This window comes from Sceloporus undulatus, chromosome 2 (genome assembly GCF_019175285.1).
Source record: "Sceloporus undulatus isolate JIND9_A2432 ecotype Alabama chromosome 2, SceUnd_v1.1, whole genome shotgun sequence".
In the NCBI taxonomy this organism is placed as follows: Eukaryota; Metazoa; Chordata; class Lepidosauria; order Squamata; family Phrynosomatidae; genus Sceloporus; species Sceloporus undulatus.
Window position 1 is genome coordinate 14,676,100 of NC_056523.1, and position 22,950 is coordinate 14,699,049.

At 43.5% G+C, this 22,950-nt stretch overlaps 1 protein-coding gene across 1 annotated transcript in view; it reads left to right on the top strand.

The window, feature by feature from the left end:
• The window catches only part of LOC121922134 (complement factor B-like), a 34,682-nt gene extending 13,579 nt beyond the window's left edge, over positions 1-21,103 (top strand). The window contains exons 3-14 of the mRNA XM_042451128.1: positions 198-383; positions 1,000-1,173; positions 2,272-2,367; positions 4,479-4,615; positions 5,600-5,738; positions 8,207-8,359; positions 10,591-10,692; positions 11,739-11,876; positions 14,059-14,156; positions 17,388-17,505; positions 20,364-20,511; positions 20,950-21,103. Of these exons, the coding sequence (XP_042307062.1) occupies positions 198-383; positions 1,000-1,173; positions 2,272-2,367; positions 4,479-4,615; positions 5,600-5,738; positions 8,207-8,359; positions 10,591-10,692; positions 11,739-11,876; positions 14,059-14,156; positions 17,388-17,505; positions 20,364-20,511; positions 20,950-21,088 (1,628 nt within the window). The 3' untranslated portion in view covers positions 21,089-21,103. The remainder of the gene's footprint in view (positions 1-197; positions 384-999; positions 1,174-2,271; positions 2,368-4,478; positions 4,616-5,599; positions 5,739-8,206; positions 8,360-10,590; positions 10,693-11,738; positions 11,877-14,058; positions 14,157-17,387; positions 17,506-20,363; positions 20,512-20,949) is intronic.
• The last annotated feature ends 1,847 nt before the right edge of the window (positions 21,104-22,950 follow it).

The following is a 22,950-nucleotide window of genomic DNA, read 5'->3' on the forward strand; positions in this document are numbered from 1 at the left end:
GTTAGCCCTGGCATAAACTAGATAGTCCTTTGATCTGATCTAGTGGGGCTTTTCATTTGTTCTTGTAACATGATAAGAGTGATTGTGACTGGAGAGCACTTGAGGCAGGCAGTGGAAGGGGGTGTATTATAAGAATGGCAAAACATGCCAGCTAAACACTAGATCTCTCACTGTGTGACATTTGACCTTCATTCCAGCCATTTACTGCCATAGACCTGTGGAGTTTGAAAATGGTATGTATGAGCCAAGGCAGTTGCAATACAATGTAAGCCAGGAGCTGACATTTGAGTGCTATGGAGGATACACATTGAGGGGGTCCCAGACGCGCACCTGCCTCCCAAATGGAAAGTGGAGTGGAGAGACAACAATATGTGATGATGGAGGTGAGTGTAAGCTACAAATCCTTCCTCTATGGAAAGGAAGTAGGCAACACGAGTTCTTTCTGTTTCTATTTGTTGATTACATTCATCGATTTATTGCCATGTTCAGTCTTCATCACCTTTGCAAGAAGAAGATACCACCTTCAGGAAAAAGGTGGAAGAGTAATCAGAGAAACAAAACAAAACAAAATAAAATAAATGGAATTAAGCAAGAGCAACTGTGTGAGCTTTGTTTCTATGCAAAATAATATTGATAGACTAAGCCAGTCCAAGATCTATAATCTCTGTGCATCAAACAGAGCAACTCATAATGGCCCATGTCCTCTGCATGTCAATATATTAGCCATGGATCAGATAAGAGAGTATAGATATCAGTCTGTCAGTATTGAACTGCAGTGTCCTAACTGTATTTACTTGTCATCTTGGATGGGGTAGAAAAACTAGATGGATGAAATAAGAAGATGCACAATAACTGGAGTAGCACATATTTTTGGGGGGGAGGGGAGTTTAAAAAGAAGGCAAGGGAAAATTTACATACATAAACCACCAAATATTTACTGTTATAATATACTCTTTACAATGAAAGTTCCCTCATTGTTTCACCTCTTTTCCAACACAGCTGGCCACTGTCCCAACCCTGGCATCCCAATTGGTGCCCGAAAAGATGGCGTTCAATACAGGATAGAATACCGGGTCCGCTACACATGTGAAAGAGGACTCTCTCTTGTGGGATCCAAAGAACGAGTTTGCCAAGTGTCAAGAATGTGGAGTGGATCAGAACCAGAATGTCGAAGTAAGCAAATTTAATTGAGTGACAGATGGGGAAGTATCTGGTGTTGGCATGACATCCTGAAGAATTTGTGCTGTCACCCACCCAGTACTGGGCTGGAGGGACAAACCTATTCACCTGGCATATTTCATTTTCATATAGACCTGTGTCTAATTTGCATATTTCAAGATTTCACAGATAAAAATTGGGAGTATGAGTATGGTGAAGAGGGCAAAAGTTATTAATGAGGAACAAACAAGCTAAGAGATGCTGCAACCTCTTGGGAAGAGCAAGAGTCTGCCCCCTCCTCTCCCCACTGCTGAGTTAACTGAGTGCAAACTACATTTTCACTTTGAACTTGGTCTTCAGCAACTGAAAGGATGAAGGAGGAAAGTGGAGGAGGGGAGAGAAGCTGGAACAGGTTTAAAGAGCTGAAAATGTGGGATGACAGGATTAACTGGGACTGTCCCTGCTAAATTGCGACCGTTGGAGCATATGAACTTGGAGTCCAGGGATAGCCAAAGTGGTTAACTATTTCAGCATCAGGAACAAGTCCGTCAGACCTCAGACAAAGAAATGTCAGGCTTCCAATAGGCAACTGGCCATATCCCAGTTTAGGGCGAAGTATAGCAGAGTTTGGCAAACTTAATGTTTTTGCTAGAATTCAAAGACCTAGCCATCTTAGTCTGGAAAGTCAGTATGTAAAGGGAGCCTATAGCACCCTTAAGACTAAATTCCAGTATTCCCACCACCATTAAAAATAACCAAAGTGGTCGGTTATCGACTTACCTGGGTTTTAGGCAATATCCTGCCTTTGTCCCCCAATTACCATAATTAAAACTGAACCTGTCACCTCATCGCCATACTCCCAGGTTTTGCATTTCTATTTCTATTCTCACACGCAGCCTACTCCTTGGACCTTTCACTCCCTGCATCTCAAGAAGTAGACTCAAGTCTATAAAAGCTCATGCTACCAGCTTCTTCCTTTCAGTTAGTCTCAAAGTGCTACAAGATCTCTTTGCTCAATGTTTTTGCATTGCAACTTCCAAAATCCACCAACCCATATGACCCATTATTATTATGCTCACATTACTAATTCTGTCTCCACATTTTCCTTTCCAGGTCCATTCAGCTTTGACACCCCAGAAGAAGTCTCCTCCAAGTTCATTTCATCTCTTACCGAAACGGCTGAGTCCATCGATTCTGATAAAAATATTTGTAAGTAGTTTTTATGAGTGGTGCGGCTTCATACAAAGGAATCTCTTCTTTGGGTGTCCTGAAAGGAGAGACGGTTTAGTTGTTGTTGTGTACTGCAATTGGCTTAATATGTCACAATCTATACTTGTTGTTGTGTACCTTCAAGTAATTTCCGATTTATGGTGACCCTATCACAGGGTTTGCTTGGCAAGATTTGTTCAGAGGGGTTTTTCCTTTGCCTCCTTCTGAGGCTGAGGGAGTGTGACTTGACCAGGGTCACCTAGTGGGTTTCCATGGCCAGGTGAGAATTTGAATCCTGGTCTCCAGTCATAGTTCAATGCTCAAACTACTACACCACACTGTCAGTTATACTGCTATTAAATTAGGACTTTTTGGAGTGAGAAGAGCCTTTTTATAATTCTACCTTTGGAACTGCTTTCTTGGAGAACAGGCACCAAGATGGCGATGTGTCAATGCCTCTTAAAATGCATTAATTTAACCCAAGGCTTGTTAAAAAAAAATCGGCTATAGCTCACACCAGTTTGGCCAGGGTAATCTATCATAGAATCATAGAATCATAGAGTTGCAAGAGACCCCAAGGGCCATCCAGTCCAACCCCCTGCCATGCAGGAAATCCAAATCAAAGCATCCCCAGCAGATGGCCATCTAGCCTCTGCTTAAAGACCTCCAAGGAAGGAGACTCCACTACACTCCAAGGAAAGAGTGTGTTCCACTGTCGAACAGCCCTTACTGTCAGGAAGTTCTTCCTAATGTTCATGTGGAATCTCTTTTCCTGTAGCTTGCATCCATTGTTCCGGGTCCTGTTCTCTGGAGCAGCAGAAAAAGCATCTAGAAAAGTAACTTTTCCCATCTTTAACAAAACATTTGTTAAATTAGATACTCTCTTTAGTGGGATCTTTCGTGTTTCCTGTGGATTCTTGCATTTGTGTTTTAATTTAAATTTTGTATAATAAATTCTTTAGGCAGCATTGGATTTTCAAAATAGTGGTTGGCATATAAATATTTTAAATGAGTAAGGAGTATTTAATGAGATTGCCCAGAGTAATGTTAATGAAAGAAGAGGACAAACTAGAAACTTGATCTGTAAGTATGTTTTTAAAATCACAGCTCTTTTCCTCAAAAGTTAACACTACTACAATTAGTAAAAGCATTCTAGCTGAAGAAATGGGGGTATTTTTAGTGGAGGGTTTTTGTTGTTGTTGTTGTTTTTTGCTGTTATTGCTTACATGTAGCTAAGCGTACATTGTGCATAAATGGAACAAGCTCTCCAGAAACTACTCCTACAAGGTGGAAGATTTCATTGATAGCAACCTGAATAGACACCACATGGCTATGCTTCCAGCTTCAGCTATATCTTCATCCAGATACTCCCTCTCTGTGCCTTTTACAAGCTGCCACTTGCTGTGTTACATATATCTACCTATCTGTTTTATCCCTGCAACAAGAGGGATGGATGGCCAACTGTGGAAGGCCAGGAGCCACAGCTTTCTGCTTACTTTCTGTTTCAAAAAAAGACTTCACTGGGGACTAAATTGGTCCAGGGCATCTTTTGGTAGAAATGTCCCTGCAACACCATAGAGCTCATTTAGGGTAACTTTGGAGCAAAAGGCCACAAAAATGGCCCTGTGAGGTTGAACCTTGTCCATTCCTCCCCTATAAGGTAGAGGTTTTTAAATAGATTTTGGCTATATGTGTTCAGTTGGGGGGCATGGAGGGAAACAAATCAAACTTTTAGCAGTGTGGATAGTTTCGATGCTTTCAGGGTGATTTTTGGTGAACAAAGTTTAGGAAGGGATTTTGGGCGATTCTTAGAAGCTTTGAAGAAAGTGGTGTTGGGAGAGCCAGTGTGGTGTAGGGGTTTGAGCACTATGACTCTGGAGACCAGTATTCAATTCACCCCTCGGCCATGGAAAACCATTGGAAGATCTTGGAGGAGTCACAATCTCTCAGCCCAGAAAACCCCATGATAAATCTCCTTAGTGCCACCATAATTTGGAAATTACTTGAAGACACCCAACAACAACCAACTACAACCAACAACAACAACAACAGATGCTGGACAGAGGTGGGAAATCTCCCTTCCCCTATCTCTGGCTCTTTTCCTTCCACAGCTGCTACAGAGAAGCGTAAAATCAAGATTGAGAAGGACGGTTCACTGAACATCTACATAGTCATTGATGCCTCACGAAGCATTCAAAAGGACCACTTCAAGGAAGCTCAGAATGTGGCCATCAAGTTAATTGAGAAGGTATGGACAGTTCCCCTGAGCCTCTTTTTGGACTGAGGAAGAACCCCAGAACAGTGCAGAAAGGCAGCTGTTAAGACGTGAGCAGGATCGCTAACACTTGGAATGAAGAGTTCTAGTTGTTCGTATCTTGGGCTGCTGCCGCACTGCTAAACTGCCATGATCCTCTGAAATCCTGGGATTTGTAGTTTGTGTGGCACCAGAGCCCTTGGACAGAGAAGGCTAAATATCTCACAAAACTACAAATCCTGGAATTCCACGGCATGGAGCCATAGTGGTTAAAGTGGTGTCAAACTGCACTAATTCTGCAGGCTAGATGCAGCCTTGGTGAGCTCAGAGGACCTGTGCAGTGTGTCTCTGTGTATGTGAGACAGAGAGAGAGAGAATAAGTGTGCACAAGCATCAAGTTTCAGTATCAAGTGCCAGATTCCAGGCATCGAATTCTATGACCTGAGATTGTGAGCATGGGTGTGTGCTATCAGTCTTAGCAGCCCTGAAGCAGGCTCAGGGTCTCAGAGAGGACTGCTGTGAGTTGTGGTCTAAACTTTCAAGGATTTTTCTAAAGTGCTGAACCCTGTACACCAGAATATATCCTAAAGGCACTAGATCCCATCTGATCTTAGAAGCTAAGCTAAGAGGGTCATCCCTGGTTAGTACTAATAGCCCTGGTTAGTAGTGCTATAGTTTGCATGTCAGAGGAAAGAACTAGCAAAAATACCTCTGAGGATCCCTTGACCTATAGTCCCTAGAGGGCATTGAGAGCAAAAATTGGGTTGTTGGATTTTTGTTTTTGTTTTTGTTTTGCACTGGGGGATGTGGTGGGTATATGTGTCGTTCCCCCCGCCTCCCAGGTTTCTTGGGGATAATGTGGCTTCCTGGCTTCTCACAGCTGCACTACATCTTTAATTTTAGCAGATAAAATTGCTGGGTCCATTGACACAAAAAGGAGAGAATGCCTCTGAGCATGTCCTTGGCTTCCCTTTGTAGATCTCCAGCTATGACATCTCACCTAAGTATGGCATTGTCACCTTTGCCACTGAAGCCAAAGAGCTTGTGCGCACCACAGACGAAAAGAGCAGCGATGCAGCTTGGGTGATTGAGAAGTTGGAGGACATCAAATATGGAGGTGAGGCATATTTTTCAGCTCTGTACCATAGTGGAGGCTGGGCAGGAGGAAGGGAAGATATGTGCACCACAACAATAATAGATCTAGTACAACAAAGAAGACTAAGTCCTGAAAGAGCAGCTATGAAGGAACTAGACAAGATCTCCAGGTGAAAAATATGTCATTGAATACACAAAGTCAGGATTATCCATGCCACTCTATGGGTCCATTTTCTATATGTATTGTGATAGCTGGGCAGTGAAGAAGATTGATAGGAAGAAAATCAACTCACTTGAGATATGGCGCTGGAGGAGAGTTCTGCAGATACCCTGGACTGCCAAAAGGACAAATAAACAGGTCTTAGAGCAAATCAAGCCTGAACTCTCCCTGGAGACCAAGACGACTAAACGGAGGCTGTCATACTTTGGACATATCATAAGAAGACATGATCCGCTAAAAAAGACAATAAGGTGGCAAGGTGGAAGGTTGTAGGAAAAGAGGAAGCTCACATTGCAGGTGGATAGACTCAGTCACAGAAGCCATGGCCCTGAGTCTGCAAGACATTAGCAGAGCTGTTGATGATAGGGGGACTTGGAGCTCTGTCGTTCATAGGGTTGCCAAAAGTCAAGTCAGTTTGACCGAATTTAAGAACACAGCAAAGAACATCATTGGGGGTAAACAGCCCCTCCACCCCAAGGTGGAGCAATATTCAGCAAGAATCTAATGCTGACATATATGTTCATTGTTGTTAACTGCCTCTGAGTCAACCTTTAGGTTTATCACACGGCACTCTGGGGAATGGGAACGGAAAGGAATGGGGGAAACGTGTGTTATTGCACAAGAGAATGCTGCTGATGCCGCTAGGAGTCCCCAATCCGTCCCCCAACCATTCAAAATTGGCTGCCGTGGAAGGGTTGGAGTATGGATTTGGGACTCCCAGCGGCATCAGCGGTGTTATCCCATGCGATTTCCCCCAATCCCTTCCCTTCCATTCTGCTCCATTCCCATTCTCCAAGTGCCGTGCAATAAGCCTACTTGACTCACGATCACCCCATGAGTGAGACACCTCCAAGTCCTTCTATCCTTAACTGCTCTCAGATCCTGCAAATTCATGCCCGTGACTTCCCTGATTGCATCTAACCACCAGCCGTATGGACTTCCTCTCTTCCTGCTGCCTTCCAGCTTTCCTAGAATTACTGTCTTTCCTAATAAGTCATGCCTTCTCATAATGGGGCCTAAGTACGACAAAGTATGTCATCCTGGCTTCCAGGGAGAGTTCAGGCTTGATCTGTTAGTCTTTTGGCCATCCATGGTATCCTCAGCACTCTTCTTCAGCACCACATCTCAAATGAGTCGATTTGCTTTCTATCCACTCTCTTTATTGTCCAGCTCTTATCTTTGTATCTAATACCAACCGAGCAGGGGCCTGAAACCTGCTTTCCATTATTATAAAAGCAGCCAACCTGAGATGTATAAAAATTGTAATACAAGCCTACTGTAGTCAACAAAGCCTCTGACAAAGAAGCTTCTTTTACGAAGTCTTTTTATGTCTGTCCAGCCTTCTGTAATGAAGTTCTCTTTTTGATGTATAGCAGGGAAAACAATTCCTTGGATATACAACAAATTTACTTACAAATTTTGGAAGCTATTCTTAACTGCACATGCCCTAAGTATACAAGTTCTCTTATCACTAAAGGTTATTTTCCCTACACACTTCAGTTTGCATAGGAGTACCACAGGCCAACCTGATAGAAACTTGGTGATCTTGTCTTCTGTGTTTATCTTTTTTTTAAATAAAGTTTTTATTGATTATAAACAATGATTTAGAAAACAAGAATTTGTCCCTGTGATGATGATAACAGCAAGCAGTGGGACATTTGTAATCTAAGGCTGCTGCTACACTACAGATATAAAGCAGTTTGATACCACTTTAGTTTTTATGGCTCAGTGCTATGGAATTCTAGGGTTTGGTGAGGCACCATAGCCGTCCATAGCTCTCTGACAGGGAAGTCTAAATATGTTGTGTGCCTTTAAGTTGTTTCCAAGGTAAGGCAACTCTAAGGTGAACCTATCATGGGTTTTTCTGGGGCTGAGAGTGTGTGACTCGCACTCGCCCAAGGTCACCCCGTGGGTTTCTATGGCTGAGCAGGGAATCAAACCCTGATCCCCAGAATCGTAGCCCAGTGCTCAGACTGCTACAGCACGCTGGTTCTAAATATCTCTCAAAACTTCAAATCCCAGAATTCCATAGTACTGAGCCATAGACATTAAAGTCGTATCAAATTGCTTTATTTCTATTGAGCGGCAATAACCTAAGGAAGACAGGCATAGTCATATAATGAAAAATCCAAAGATCATTGTCATCAGGCAATCTCAGGCGAGTAACTTCTCCAAGTGTTGCCGGACTAAACCTGTTTTCCCCCCTACTGATTTCCCCCTAGGACTTCTGTGATATCTGAATATGATAACTTCTCTTCTCCTTTCTCCAGAACACAAGCAGAAGCCTGGAACCAATATTAATAAAGGCCTAAATTCTGTCTATGGAATGATGATTAATCAAGAATTGCAAGAAATAAATAGCCTCTTAAATCCTCCTCCAGTTGTTGAGAAAACCCGCCATGTGATTATCCTCTTCAGTGATGGTGAGATCTTTAAAAAAACTAATATTTATTTCTAAATAATAATAACAACAACAACACAAACACAAACACCACACTTAGGCAGAAAAAAATGAAATGCACAGGCATAGGAGAGGTAACACTTGGCTTGATAATAGTATATGTGGAAGGAATCTTGGGGTCATAGTAGACGACAAGCTGAACATGAGTCAACAGTGTGTCAAAAAGTGGGTATGATCCTAGGCTGCATCAATAATAGTGTGTAGACTGAGGGAAGTAACAGTACTGCTCTATTCTGCCTCACCTGGAATACTGAGTCCAGTTTTGGGTACAACAATTCAAAAAGGATGTTGACAAGCTGTAGCATGTCCAGAAGAGGGCAACCAAAATGGTGAAAAGGCTGGAAATCATGCCCTATCAGGAGCAGCTTAGGGTACTGGGCATGTTTAGCCAGGAGAAGAGAAAGTTAAGACACGATAGCAGTGGTATCCCTATGCTGGTATCACCTGCTCTGGGGGGCAGCCATGGTGGCCAAAAGGTAACATAACTCCAGCCCTTGGCTTTCTCCCTGAGAGGAAGCCTTGGACCAGAGCAGCCGGGAAGAGCATACAGATATTACATGCAGATATTACTTGTGCTTTTATATATTTTAGCTAATTTGTCTGGGATCACATACCATGGCAAAAAATTCAGGTTATAATAAACAAATGAAGCAATGGGAAGACATCTGATCTAACAGATTAAAATTTACCTGTTCTTATGATTTTAAAGAAAATTTCTATAAAGTGGTGTTTACGAGGGGGTATCCAAAAGTTTTAATTATCACCATGAAATAAAAAAACATACAATAGTCACTTGCAGTGGTCAAAGTTAGTTCTTCTCCACGTAGTCTCCCTGCAGAGTCACACATTTTTGCCAGCCTTTCTTCACCTGTTTCAAATCCTCTTTGTAGAAGTTGACCGCTTTGCTCAAAAACCATTGTTCCACTTCGAAAATGATATCTTCTCTGTCGTCAAATCGCTGACCATGAAGGGGTTTCTTCATCTCAGGAAAGAGGAAGAAGTCGCTTGGCGCAAGATCAGGCAAATAAGGTGGATGCTGCAAAAGTTCATAGCCTAACTGGTGGGCGGTGACAATGGATGCTTGGGCCGTATGGACAGGTGCATTGTCGGCCAGGAGACAGACACCTTTGCTGATCATGCCACAACGTTTTGTTCATCATGCAGGCTGATGTCTTCTACAGTCTGTGGAAAAAAAACTACTTTAGACAAAGATTTGATATTTGCACAAGTATGCATGGCAATGACAATGATTATGCACAAAAAGTTTTGTGTAAATATCTCTATAACTTCTTTATGATAATTAAAACTTTTGGATACCTCCTCGTAAATAGTGATGGTCAGATTGCAGAGGGGGGGAAATGAGCTCTATGATCCTTCAATGAGAATGTGATTGCTCTCAAAGAAAGCTTTGTTAAAACACACATGCACACCTAAAACACCCCTCTGAATCAAGCTGACAGTTTGGGGAGGGTTTGTAGTGTTTATTTATTTAATTGTGGCCAAAAGAAAAAGAGTGGGACCCAAATGTCAGCACATGGTATCTTAAAGGCTGTTCTCCATCTGGAGGATTTGCCAGGATCCCTTCTTCAGCCTCCTCATCAAATGCTTCCTCTAGATCCCAATCCTGAGCTCCCGGCCCATGACAAAGGAGTAAGAATGTTCAAAATCTGAGAGATCATCCAACAGCAGTGTCATGAAGAAGTTGACTTGGCTCGCTGAAGAATCCTAAGGGACTAAACCTGTAATCTCACCTGTAGTCTACAATAACAAATAATGGCACAGTACAGACTGCTGAGAAACGGCAGCCTGCCAGTGCCCATTTTTACTCCGGAGGGACAGCGCAGCCCCCAAACCGCACGCTGTCACTCCGGAGTAAAAAGAACCCAGTATTTTCGGGTTGTTTTTGTGGCGCCGGAGTGATGTTGTGAGTGCACCGATGGCACACTTGCGACATAAACGATGTGCGGTGACATGCAGTTGCCGCACGTTGCTTATGTCAATACGGCGGCGCCCGTATGAACGGGACGCCACCATTATTGCACCACCGTGCTGTACTAGGACTAGGGACCATGCAGTTGGTGTGCAGTCCCTAACCCTAAAATCGGCGCAAGCACGGCACTTCATGCCCGTTTGTATTGGACCAACCTCTCACTGTTCTTCTCCATCCTTCTTTTTCTTTTTCCTTTTCTGTAGGTGACTACAACATGGGTGGGGATCCAGTTCGTGTCATCAAATCAATCAGGGAGTTCCTCAACATTGGACGTAACCGCACCAATCTTCGGGAGGACTACTTGGGTAAGATAAGATACGGTGATCCAGTTGGCTAGATGGCTGGCTGGCTGGCTGGCTAGCTGAGTGACATGAAGGAAAATAGTGGATTAACACCACACCCATTTAGAAACAGTTTCCTTGTACCATCTTGAAGCCACTCTGCTTTTGTTTTAATTTCATAAGAATCTGATCAGTTTCTGGTCATCTTGTTACAAGAAATGACAAAAGACAGATGAAATAATGTACAAGAGACCTCAGAGAAATCTCTGAACTACTTGTGGCCTACCAATCACTGTGTGTTTGTTCACAGGGAGCTCCAAACTTTTCTTCTTATATTTGTTCACTGTAGTGGTGATGATGGCAATTTTAATAAAAAGTGGAAGAGGAGAGGGTATGGTTGATCCTGTAGTTTGTTGGAGCATACATCAGCTCCTTTAACTGTTTTGATGTATCACAAGTTGCACGTATTGTTGTGTGCCTTCAAGTTGTTTCCAGTTTATGGGGACCCTAAGGCTAACCTATCACAGGGTTTTCTTGGCAAGATTTGTTCAGAAGGGTTTGCCATAGCCTTGTTCTGAGGCTGAGAGAGTGTGACTTGCCAAGGATCACTCAGTGAGTTTCCATGGCTGAGCAGTAATTTGAACCCTGGTCTCTAGAGTTATAGTCCAACAATCAAACCGCTACACTATGCTGTTTTTCTACAAGTTGTATTAGCCTGTTATAAAGTAATACAATTACATGGTATAAGTAAATGCAAACTATTACAGTTGGCCCTCTGTATCACCGGGCTAGCCATCCATGAATTGAAGCATCCATGGATGGCCTCACCCCATTATGTCACTGGCGACATAGGCACACAAATGCACTAATGGAGACACGTACACGTCAGTATCTATTAACAATAATGGAGCTTGAGATCCCATATTTTTAATATCTCCAGGGGAGTCCAGAACTGAATTCCCCGCTGATAGAGAGGGCCAAATGTATCAGCTTCTCTCGGGGGGGGGGGGGGGGTAAGGATCCTTAAAATTTCTATACTCATCCATGTTTCCATTCACATTTGCATATAGATGTTTATGTCTTTGCTGTTGGGAGCACAGTTGTCATGGAAAACGTGAATAAGTTTGCATCTCAAAAGAGTGGTGAGAGACACGCCTTCAAATTGAGAGACTACAAAGACCTTCAGAAGGCTTTTGACGAGATGATCGGTAATAAAAACCTACATTTTCACTGATTTCGTGCTTTACCTCCTGAACTTCCAATTATTTCTTTCCTAGAAAACACAGGCAGTCTAATTTTTCTCTGCGAATCAGTTCACAAATATGGTTGTGAGCAGGTTCCCAAACTCCTACTTTCAGGCACCTTTCCCACATCCAATTTTCAGATGAGAGACACTGAAAAGGATTCTGGGAAAGGTTCTACATGACACATTCACAGGGTACTGTCTAGGCTTCTTGAGCTTCAATGATCCCTCGCTTTACCTGAAATTACTTTGAATACATACCTGGAGGAAAGGCTGATAGCCCTGGTGATTATAAGGAACCTGCTGGTTCAAAGGGAGCCTATGTACGAGTGCGATTTTGAAGAAATCAGAGCAGGAGGCAGCTGCTGTCTTTATATGATATGTAATTCATTGGAAGAGGAGAAGAGCCACATGGTAATTAGGAGTCCAGAGATCGAGAAGCCAAGGGATGACTCTGCCCGGACTTCTTGGGACCAGTATCGGGGCTTCTTAGGACTTCAGTTGGTTGTTCTGAGTCCTTCTCACTGGAAGTCTTGTGATGGTATCGGCACCATGAGACTTTGGATGAGATCTCACACCAGATCTCAGGGGAAATCTCACAGGACTGAAGTCTTATGAGACTTCAAACAGGTTTTTGCATGCATAAATATGCCTGAACATATGGTCACCAGCCATTTTATGGGTTAAATATACAACTAGAGTTTGTTCTGAAATATCTTTGTGGTTTTCACCCCATGGAGCCTTGTGTACACAAGAAAAGAAAAGATAAATGGATTATGTATTGAGACCTTTTGAAATTAGAAATTGGGCAAATTACATGAAAACCTTAGAAGAACTGGAACTACGAAGTATTAATTTGCAATGGCACTTTTATAGGCAATTGGTTGACAGGTTTAAAATGGATAAGAAGTTATTTGGTTTTGAAATGACAAAATGGGAATTTGAATTGCAATTGTGCTCGCTGGCAAAACCAAGATGGGCAGAGAGATGTGCAAAAGAGTAGTCAGGCTTCCAGAAAGCAGGTCAGAGTCATCCCTGAGGTCGTTTGGGTCTTTTTTCCACAGAGAGGGGGACAGCTGTTGCTTCCAGTGCTGACAGGTGTTTGGTGCCTGCCATATCTAGTCAGGCTGATTGTTCAGTGTAAATGGCTGATGCAGCACCATCTAAAGTGCAAGCTGATTCTGTCCCCAAACATTCCTGCACTGCCCCTCTCCCTGAGGCAGACATGTGACATAATGCTTGGAGGCTTCCTAAAATAAATGTTTGGCCACTGCGGAAAGCAGGGAGTGGAGTCACTGGGGGTGCAGGGGGTGCGACCCACACCAGATGGCACCCCAGAAGAGGAGTGACACCCAGTCAGGCCCTTACTCCTGGTGCCATCACATTGTTCTCTTGATGGAGGCTGCATCCCACCATGCCATCCCATTGTTCTCCTCATGACTGCTCATGCTCCCCCGATGCTGTCCCATCCTTTTCCTCATAAAGAAAATAATGGGGCAGCACTGAGTGAGAACACGCATGCTGCCCTAGAAACCCTGTCTCCTGCACCAGGGGACACCAGGTGCAGGGACGGCATTATAAGCCGGATTTTGTGATGGATAGGGAATGTGTTGGTTTAGCAGTTAAGATACTGACTAGAACAATCAAACGGTTGACAGGTTAGGAGTTCAAGACTCAAGTGCCATGTGACTGAGTGAACTTCTGTCACTAGTCCCAGCTTCTGCCAACCTAGCAATTTGAAAGCATGTAAAAGTGTTAGTAGATAAACAGGTACCACTTTGATGACAAGGTTAACAGTGGTCTATGCAGTTATGCTGGCCACATTAGATCACAGAGTCATCTTTGGCAATCCTGGCTCCTTTAGCTTAGTAACGGAGATTGGCACTACCCCCAACAGTCGGACACAACTAGACAAACTTGTCAAAGTTTCTTCTCCCAGAAGCTTTTAGCTGCCTCCTGCCCCATCCATTTCCCTCTCTGGGAACCCAGGAGTTCTGCCCCTTTGCCTGCTATTTCCATCCCACATAGAGATGAATGGAAAGCATCCCTCTACTTGTTTGCGGGGGGGGGGGGGGGGGGGTTATCCTCTGCCTGTCTAGGGATACTCCAAATTTCAACCATTCTGAAATATGCCTTTCTATTCCTAGATGAGAGTGAGACTTTGTCCATGTGTGGTTTGGCCAAGGAACATCAAACAGCAGATGACCAAGAGAAGAATCCCTGGCATGCCACCATTACCATCAGGGTAAGACTGGAACCTTTGGAACAGAAGCCAAAATCTTTGGTCATGAGGTTGGGCTAATGGCTTCCAGAGAGGCAGGAAAAGAAGAGAACAAGTTGTGACTGCTTAGCAACTGCAGTGCCTGTTTTCTAGCCACCTTCTGTATTTATCCTTCAGTCATAAAATAAATGACAGAACACAGAAATGAGTCGATAGACAGAAAAAGATCACTGAGATGTAGGACCTTACCACACAGGGGTTTTTTGAGCGCGGAAGTAGGTTCAGTTCGCATTGGCCGATGTGTATTTGCGTTATATCGCATTGGTGTTCCACACCTGTGAGCTCAGAATACGTATTGACCAATGCGATATAACGTGAATACGCTTTGACCAATGTGTATTCACGGCAGGGTTCCGAACTGAAGACAGCCGGCTCCTCCGTTTTGTGAGTCCGCAAAATTAGTGGATTCATGGGATCCGTATTGATGGCCAGTGCGAAACCTCTGCTGCTTTGGCTAGTGTGTACATCCAATCCGCTGGTTCTCCTGAAGACCAATGGGTTACAAATTTCCCATGATGCTGCACTGGAATTTCCCCCATCTCCTTCCGTTGGCCCTTTCCCCTTTCAGGACAAACGCCAGGGCTGGGGAGCGATTTTCCCACTGACCGAGATAAAGCAGAAACCTTTTGTGTCGGGGGGGGGATGTATATGTATATGTGTGTGTGTGTGTATATATATATACACACACACACACACACAAAGATGTGTGTGTAAGCATATACATGCAGCATTACACTTTCGGCTACTCCACAGCTTTTGTGTGTGTGTGTGTGTGTGTGTGTGTGTATACATACATATACATATACACACATGCGTGCATATATATATATATATATATATATGCGCATTTGTGTGTATATGTGTATGAATGTATGTATGTATGTATACACACACACAGACAGCTGTGTGTGTACACATATAAATACGGCTTCACACTTTTGGCAGTACCACTATATATATATGTGTGTATATCTGTGTGTGTGTGTGTGTGTGTGTGTGTGTGTGTGTGTGTGTGTATAAACACTCATACAGACAAATATGTGTGTACACATAAAAAAAGGCATCACACTTTTGGCTTTACCACTATGTGTATATATATATAAGTATGTATGTATTTATGTGTGTGCATACACACACACACACATATATAGATGGTGCATACCCCTTTCGTAAGTGGCTAAAGGCAGCAATTCTCACGATATACCGTGCTAAACAGTGACCTCATTCTTCACCCCGGAAGTTAAAAATGTTGCGCCCCGTTCAGAGCCCCACAGAGCATGCGCAAGGCTGCCGATGCACATCGGCCAATACACATTGTATTGGGCTGGTGTGGTTATCCAATCTGCACTTGCCTCGCTTTGCTTGAATATGCATTGGCCGATGCGCAAAACCTCAATTCGGAAGGCCGCCCAGGTGAGGAAGAACAATGCGATATGACGCGAATACGAATCGGCAAAGCGTATTCAGAGAGCGCGGGTGTGAATGAATGATGCGATATGATGGGAATACGCATCGGCCAATGCGAACTGACCCTACTTCTGTGCCCTGTGTGGTAAGGTCCGTAGTTAGCAACCTGCTAATATTCTATTATAAACATATTTATTCTTTCTATCAACATTACTTTTTACATCTCAGTGAGCTAATTCAGGGTACTCCTGTGTTAGGAACTTATTGCTTGGCTCCAGCCTCCCAGGCTTCATCTGGGATGCGGGATGGAGACGGGGATTGGTGCACACTAAATCGCCACCAAATCGCCGGCCTCCATCAACCCGTCCATTGCTAGCTCCCTCCTCAATGTGACATTCCTTCTAATACAGTGGTACCCCAGGTTACGAAATTAATTCGTTCCGCCGCCGCTTTCGTAACCCGAAAAGCATTCGCAAGCCGAAATGCCATAGGCGCTAATGGGGAAAAGCCGCGATTTCGTGCGAAAAAGCGCCGAAAAGCACCAAAAAAATTTTCGTAACCCGAAATAACCTTCGTAACCCGGAACAGTTTTTTTTAATGGATTTTTTTCGTAACCCGGAAATTTCGTAAGGCAGCGCATTCGTATCCCGGGGTACCACTGTATTTAAACAGAGCTATCATATCACCTCTTAACCTTCTCTTTTCCAGGCTAAACATCCCCAGCTCCCTGAGTCGTTCCTCATAGGACATGGTTTCCAGACCCTTCACCATTTTAGTCACCCTCCTTTGGACACGCTCCAGTTTTCCATGTCCTTTCTGAATTGTGGTGCCCAGAACTGGACACAATATTCCAGCTGGGGCCTGACCAAAGCAGAATAGAGGAGCACTATTACTTCCCTTGATCTAGACACTATACTTCTATTGATGCAGCATAGAATCACACTGTCCTTTTTAGCTGCCGCATCACGCTGTTGACTCATGTTCAACTTGTGATCTACTTAGACTCCTAGATTCCTTTCACATGTAGTCTCATTCAGCCAGATGTTCCCCCATCCTATATCTATGCATTTCATTTTTCTGCCTTAAGTGCAGTACCTTACTTTTTTTTTGCGTTGAATATAATTTTGTTATAATATAATATAATAATATTATATATTATATAATATAATTTAGTTTTGGCTTTCTAGTCTATTCAGGTCATTTTGAATTTTGATCCTGTCTTCTGGGGTCTTAGCTAGTCCTCCTAATTTGGTGTCATCTGCAAATTTGATAAGTATGCCCCCAATTCTTTCATCCAGGTCATTGATAAAGATGTTGAATAGCACCGGGCCCAGGACAGAGCCCTGTGGGACCCCACTGGTCACTTCTTTCCAGGATGAAACGGAACCATTGTTGAGCATCCTTTGGCTTCGGCAATACTATTCAGTGAGCCAAGTTGGATAGAATTTAAAATGTTTTTAGGAGCCAAGTCTTCTGTGCCTTTACATCTGGCAGAAAGTAAACCAAGTTCTCCATTCTGATTCTATCTACTGAGGGTGGGAAAATCATATTTCAAATTTCTGCCAATACTGTTGCCCTTTAAAGGCACAGAAGCCCAGCCAGGCACACAGATGGCCGCCTATTCCAAGGTGTCTGAAATGGCCATCTTATGCATGCTCATGTAGGAAAAGGGCCCACTGCTGGAATCTAATAGGATGACTTATTCCCAAGTAAACTGCATAGAATTGCACTTCTGAGCTATTGTTCCATGATTTCCATGAACACACTGCTTTTCTCTTCCAACAAAAGCGCACAGGAGGTGTATACGAATACTGCAGAGGATCCCTTGTTTCTGAATACTACATCTTGACTTCAGCCCACTGCTTCACTATAAGGGATACAGCAGACCAGATCACTGTTAACATCGGTAAGCCAAAATATTCCAGGATGAGGATAGTGGGAAGAAAGAAACTGGGGGGTTACCAACTGGCTGGGAAAAATAAAACTGGTCTAACTTGCTCTTCTGCCTTTAATAGCATCTAGATGAGCATAAACCAGTTGGTGGTACAGTCGGACCTTCTTATACACGGATTTTTTATACACAGATTCAAGCATACACGGTTTGAAAATGTTCCAAAAAAGTATAAATTTACCTTGATTTCCCATTTTTTATAAGGGACACCATTTTGCTATGTCATTATACTTAATGGGACTTGAGCATACACGGATTTTGTTATACACGGGGGATCTTGGAACCAAACCCCAGCGTATAACAAGGATCCACTGTACTTCATGATGTGGATTTTTACCGTAGCACACACTGCAGGCCACACCAATGGATTTTTCATACTATACAATTATAGTACTTCAATACCCCTTTCACTGCCTTGGCTGTATCCTATGGAATTCTAGGATTTGTAGTTTGGCAAAGCACTAGAACTCTCTGGCAGCCAATTCCAAATACCTCACAAACCCTGGGATTCTACAGAATGGAGCCATGGCAGTCTAAATAGTATCAAACTGCTAGAACTGTATAGTGTGAAAGAGAACCAGGTCTCAAAATTTGGGGGGGGGAGTGTAGGTGTAGTAAGGTGGAAGAAACTGAAAGTGACTGGATGTGCAGTTTCAATTTTAATTTTGGGCTTTGCAAGTGGGAAGGATTTGGGCATGTGCTGTGACCTATTTAAACACAAACCACTGCTCTTTCACATCTGCAAGCGTAGGAAAAACCTTTAGACCATTTCCACCCATTGTCTGAGGAATTATGGGGGAGACTGAGAGGATCACAAAGCCTGTGTATAGCCCACAAGATATACATTGTCTACCTCTGACTTAGGCAGATGTTCAAGAATATTTTACTTTACTTTATTTACATCCTATCTTTCCCTTTCCTTATATCATGCCCAAGGTGGCTTACAACACAGATTAATGTAAAGTACAGCTAAATGCCTTATAATGAAATGTTTAAAAAAACAATCAATCATATCAAAAATAATCCTTTAAAATAGTGTGGTAGAATTCATAGACATAGGGGTTTATCATATAGGGTGCAGAAATGGGGTTTAAAACAGGAAAATCCCGCAAAAGCAGGATCGTTTTATTTTCAAACAATGTCAGGGGCACTGAGCATTAATCTAGCATTAACCCACACACAATGTGGACAAAATTGGCCACTTTTTACTTTTGGGATTCTCCCGAATGTAAAAAACAGCCGATTTTGCCCACTTTCTGTGTTGGTTATGTTCACGTTAATGTACAATGCCCCTGATGAATCTGAAAACAATCCCACTTTTGCAGAATTTTTCCGGGATTTAAATCCTGTTTCTGGATGGGATTTAGGTACTTAGCCTCCCGTGTGATAAACTCTATAGTTGTGTCAGTCTGGAAAACTAGTATGCATCTTGCAGCACCTTTGAGACTAACTGAAAGGTAGAGGTTGGTTAGCATGAGCTTTCGTAGACTTGAGTCTCCTTCCTCAGATACATTTGGTCAACACCATGGAAGTAGCTGCTGAACAGTCCTCTCTTGTGCCATCCACAAATCCACCTCATATCTTCTGACATTTAAAGATAAAAACTGGTACACATGTGGCCAAGCAACATCAGAATGTGGTCAAGATGACAAATGTTATTAATGAGGAATAAGAGAGAAGCTAGGAGAGGCTGCAGCGGTCTATTTTTGCCAGAGCCTACTGGGAAGGGCAAGATTCTGCTCCCTCCTTTCCTCTCCCCTCACTAAATGCAAACTCATTTTACACTTTGAATTTAATTTGCACCAGTTGGAGTATGTTGAGAGTGGAGGGAGAAAGTGGGAGGAGAGAGAAACTGGGATATTTTAAAAGCATCTGAAAAAGTGGGAGGACAGAGGAGTAATCAGTGCTGTCTCTGCCAAACTGGGACAGTTGGTGTATGTGGCTCTAACAATGGGAGAACCAAGACCAAGGCCCTGTCCACACGGGCTGAAAAAGAAAGTCCTCCACCTTTTCCCACAGTGAGTAGTTCTATGACGCAGGGCCCAATCCATAGTTCTAGTGTGAACTGTTTGGATGGCATCCAGCCAGTTCTGCCCCGAAACTATCATATAACCACACACACCCCAAAAAAACCAGTGCAAAATAACTCATCTTTTTTTCCAGATCTTTCCAGAAGATCCAGAGCCCTCTTTTGCAATGTCAGGTGGCTGTTTACAATGCATCCATTGAACTGCCTGGCATCACTGCCACTGCCACGCATTGCTCACTTTGAGGTCATAACAAGGTGCACAGCCATTTGAACAATGTTGGGTGATTTGTGGAAGTGGCAGTGACACTGGGCAGCACATTAGGACCCGTGTGGGAACAGCTGCTCCACATCGCAACAGAGTACCCAAGGTAGGAGCCCTGGTGGCGCAGTGGTTAAATGCCTGTACTGCAGCCAGTCACTCAAAACCACAAGGTTGCGTTGTGAGTTCAAGAGCAACAAAAGGGCCCAAGCTTGACTCAGGCTTGCATCCTTCTGAGGTCGCTAAAATGAGTACCCAGATTGTTGGGGACAAATTAGCTTACAGTTGTAAACCGCTTAGACCCTGCTTAGGCTGTATGAAGCGATATATATACATGAAGCTTGTAACAGGGAGACATCAGCATAGCTTCAAGGCCAGGATATTCTGGCTCATGCAGATACCACTAAAGTTTATGTTTTGCTGGCTACCTACTTCAATGTTTTGAGATAAGCATTGTAAAGGTCTAATAATGTCTATGGATAGCAACAAGGGAGCACCTCTAATTTTTTCCTTCCTCTTCCCTAGGCAGAGCACAGTTTGATGTGGTTGCTGTCCACTCCCACCCAGAGTATCGGATTGGGAAGCTACAGGATCGTGGAATCCCTGAATTCTATGATTACGATGTTGCTCTAGTGAAACTTTCCAGGAAAGTCAGGCCCTCTACTGTTGCAAGGTGAGATGAAAAGGGAAGAAAGAAGAAAATAATAAAGTGTATTAAAATTTGACTTCACTCAAAAACTGAGGAATCTCACCTATTCCTCTGAGGATTTTATCCCATGACACAACTGTACTGCAGTTGAACAGCATTAATCCTATCTTTGCTTGGAACTTATCACACAACATTGTGTCTCCTAGTGCTATACTGTGTTTCCCTGTTGTTGGACCATTTGGAAACTGATTTAATTACTCCTCCCTTAGGGGGGAAAAAGACACTGCTTGACTTGTAGGCTATTCTCTCTCCCCCCTTAAAGTCCAAGGATGCAAATTTGGTAGTGGACGCTGCATGCATCTTGCTTGCCTTGCCCAAATGGAAAATGTTTATACTGTCCAAACAATAATGAAGCAAGATCTTGTCCTACCCTAATTTCTGTCTGGCATTTCCTTTCCACAGGCCTATCTGTCTTCCATGTACAGCAGGAACTACCCGAGCTCTGAGAAAGCCTCATCCACAGACCACCTGCAGGGATCATGGTAAGAGAGTTGTCAGTTTTATTTGGCTTTTGAGGGGCAAACCCAATCTCCTTATATGAAGTGGCCCTAGTTCTAAGATCATCAGAAGAGGCTTGTCATGCCCTGCTCGAGAGTTCGGCTTTTGAAGATGAAGCAGACTCACCATGGCCAAGACCTCCTCCTGATCAGTCTCACAGTCACCTCCTCCACAGAAAGAGGAGGAGATTGATGACATTGTTCTATCACTTCAAGAAAGGCTGTGGCATCTGGAACAGACTCAGGGGATGTGCAGACCACCCCTGAAGGGGCAGCCTGCAGCTGCCTCCATCTTTCCCAGATCGGGGCCGCGGCAGCCGTACACCATGGCCCCGATCTGGCCTTTCCAGGGCACGATAACCACGGTGCTGCAGCTTTAAGGTGTTTCTTCAGCACTGCATCATCTAAATGCAGCGCCAGAGGAGCGCCATGACATCATGCGCCAGGTGGAGCAGCGCGTGACATCATGCCACCATGAGGGCAGAGTTGGGGCATGTGTCGTATGGATGCTGTGCCCCGACTTCACCCCCAGGCCGGCTTTAATGGCCAGTCTGCAAAGCCCCTCAGTCTCTCAATGTGCAAGTCGGGTGGTGCTGATTTGTTATGCTTTTTAAGGCAAGAGCTTTCCTCCTTTCGGTTTCTGAAAAAAACTCAATTTCTTTCTGAAGCCTGCATTTATAGATTATCCTGACTATGGGATTTATAACCCTGGACTGTTTCTTGACCTTATTATTTGGTACCCATGGACTGTGCTGACGATTTACAGCTTTTGACTCTGGACTGTTTGGTTAATTTGATATTGTTTGGTTAATTCGATACTGCTTCTGAATTTCCAGCACCCTGCTGCTGGTGCAGTATGAGAATAGGTTAAGGACCTTTTCTTAGGCCCACCGCAATCACAAGCATGGTTAGGGCCTTCTCAGTGGCTGCTCTAGAATCTCTTTTCTCAGGGAGGCCAGACTGGCCCCCTCTCTGCTTCTTTCTATTGTCAGGCAAACACCTTTTTATGCTGGGAGACTTTTAAAATGGTTTTAAAAGAATGTATTGAATTTGTTGCATTGCCCTAAAATGAATTGCTTTAATTGCATTTTATCTTTTCATGGTATTTTATCTTTTTAAGTACAGTCAGCCCTCCATATCCATGGATATTTTTTTTATTTATTTTGGTCCACAGATTCAAGCACCCATGGTCTGAAAATATTTTTTAAAAACATACATTCCAAAAAGCAAACCTTGATTTTGCCATTTTATATAATTTTCCTAGCCATTGTATTCAATGGGACTAGAGCATCCATGTTTTTTTGGTATCCAGAGGGGGGACCTGGAACCAAGCTCCTGTGGGTGCCAAGGTATAGTTTTAGGTTTGTGTATTTTTAAATTATTTTAATATTGCCATCAGTTAAATCCCACTTTAATGCTCACATTTTTGTATTTCCTGGTCGAGGCTAATATCAAGGCTTCTACCCGGATCCCTCCTGAGGGTGGCGGACCTATTCGGATGGTCCACCCTCGAAGGCTGATGGAACCCAAAAGGTTCCAAGAAGCCCTAGAGGGGCTTATGGTTGGAACTGATGGCGATTCTGTTGATGCCCTAACTAACATCTGGGATATTGATCTCTCCAGGGCTATATACAGTATTGCTCCCAAGCGTCCTCTCAGACCTGCTTCCAAAAAACGGCCTTGGTATACGGAAGATCTTCGGGCCAGGAAGCAAGTTTTGCGACGACTAGAGCGCAAATGGCGGAGACATCAGGCCTTAGCCGACAAGACACTCCTGGACTCTCTTTTGAAGGACTACGGAGTGGCGATAATCGCAGCGAAGAACTCGTTCTTTTCTGCGCGTATCGCGTCCGCGGAGTCGCGTCTGGCAGAGCTGTTCAGGGTAGTGAGGGAGCTTACTCAACTC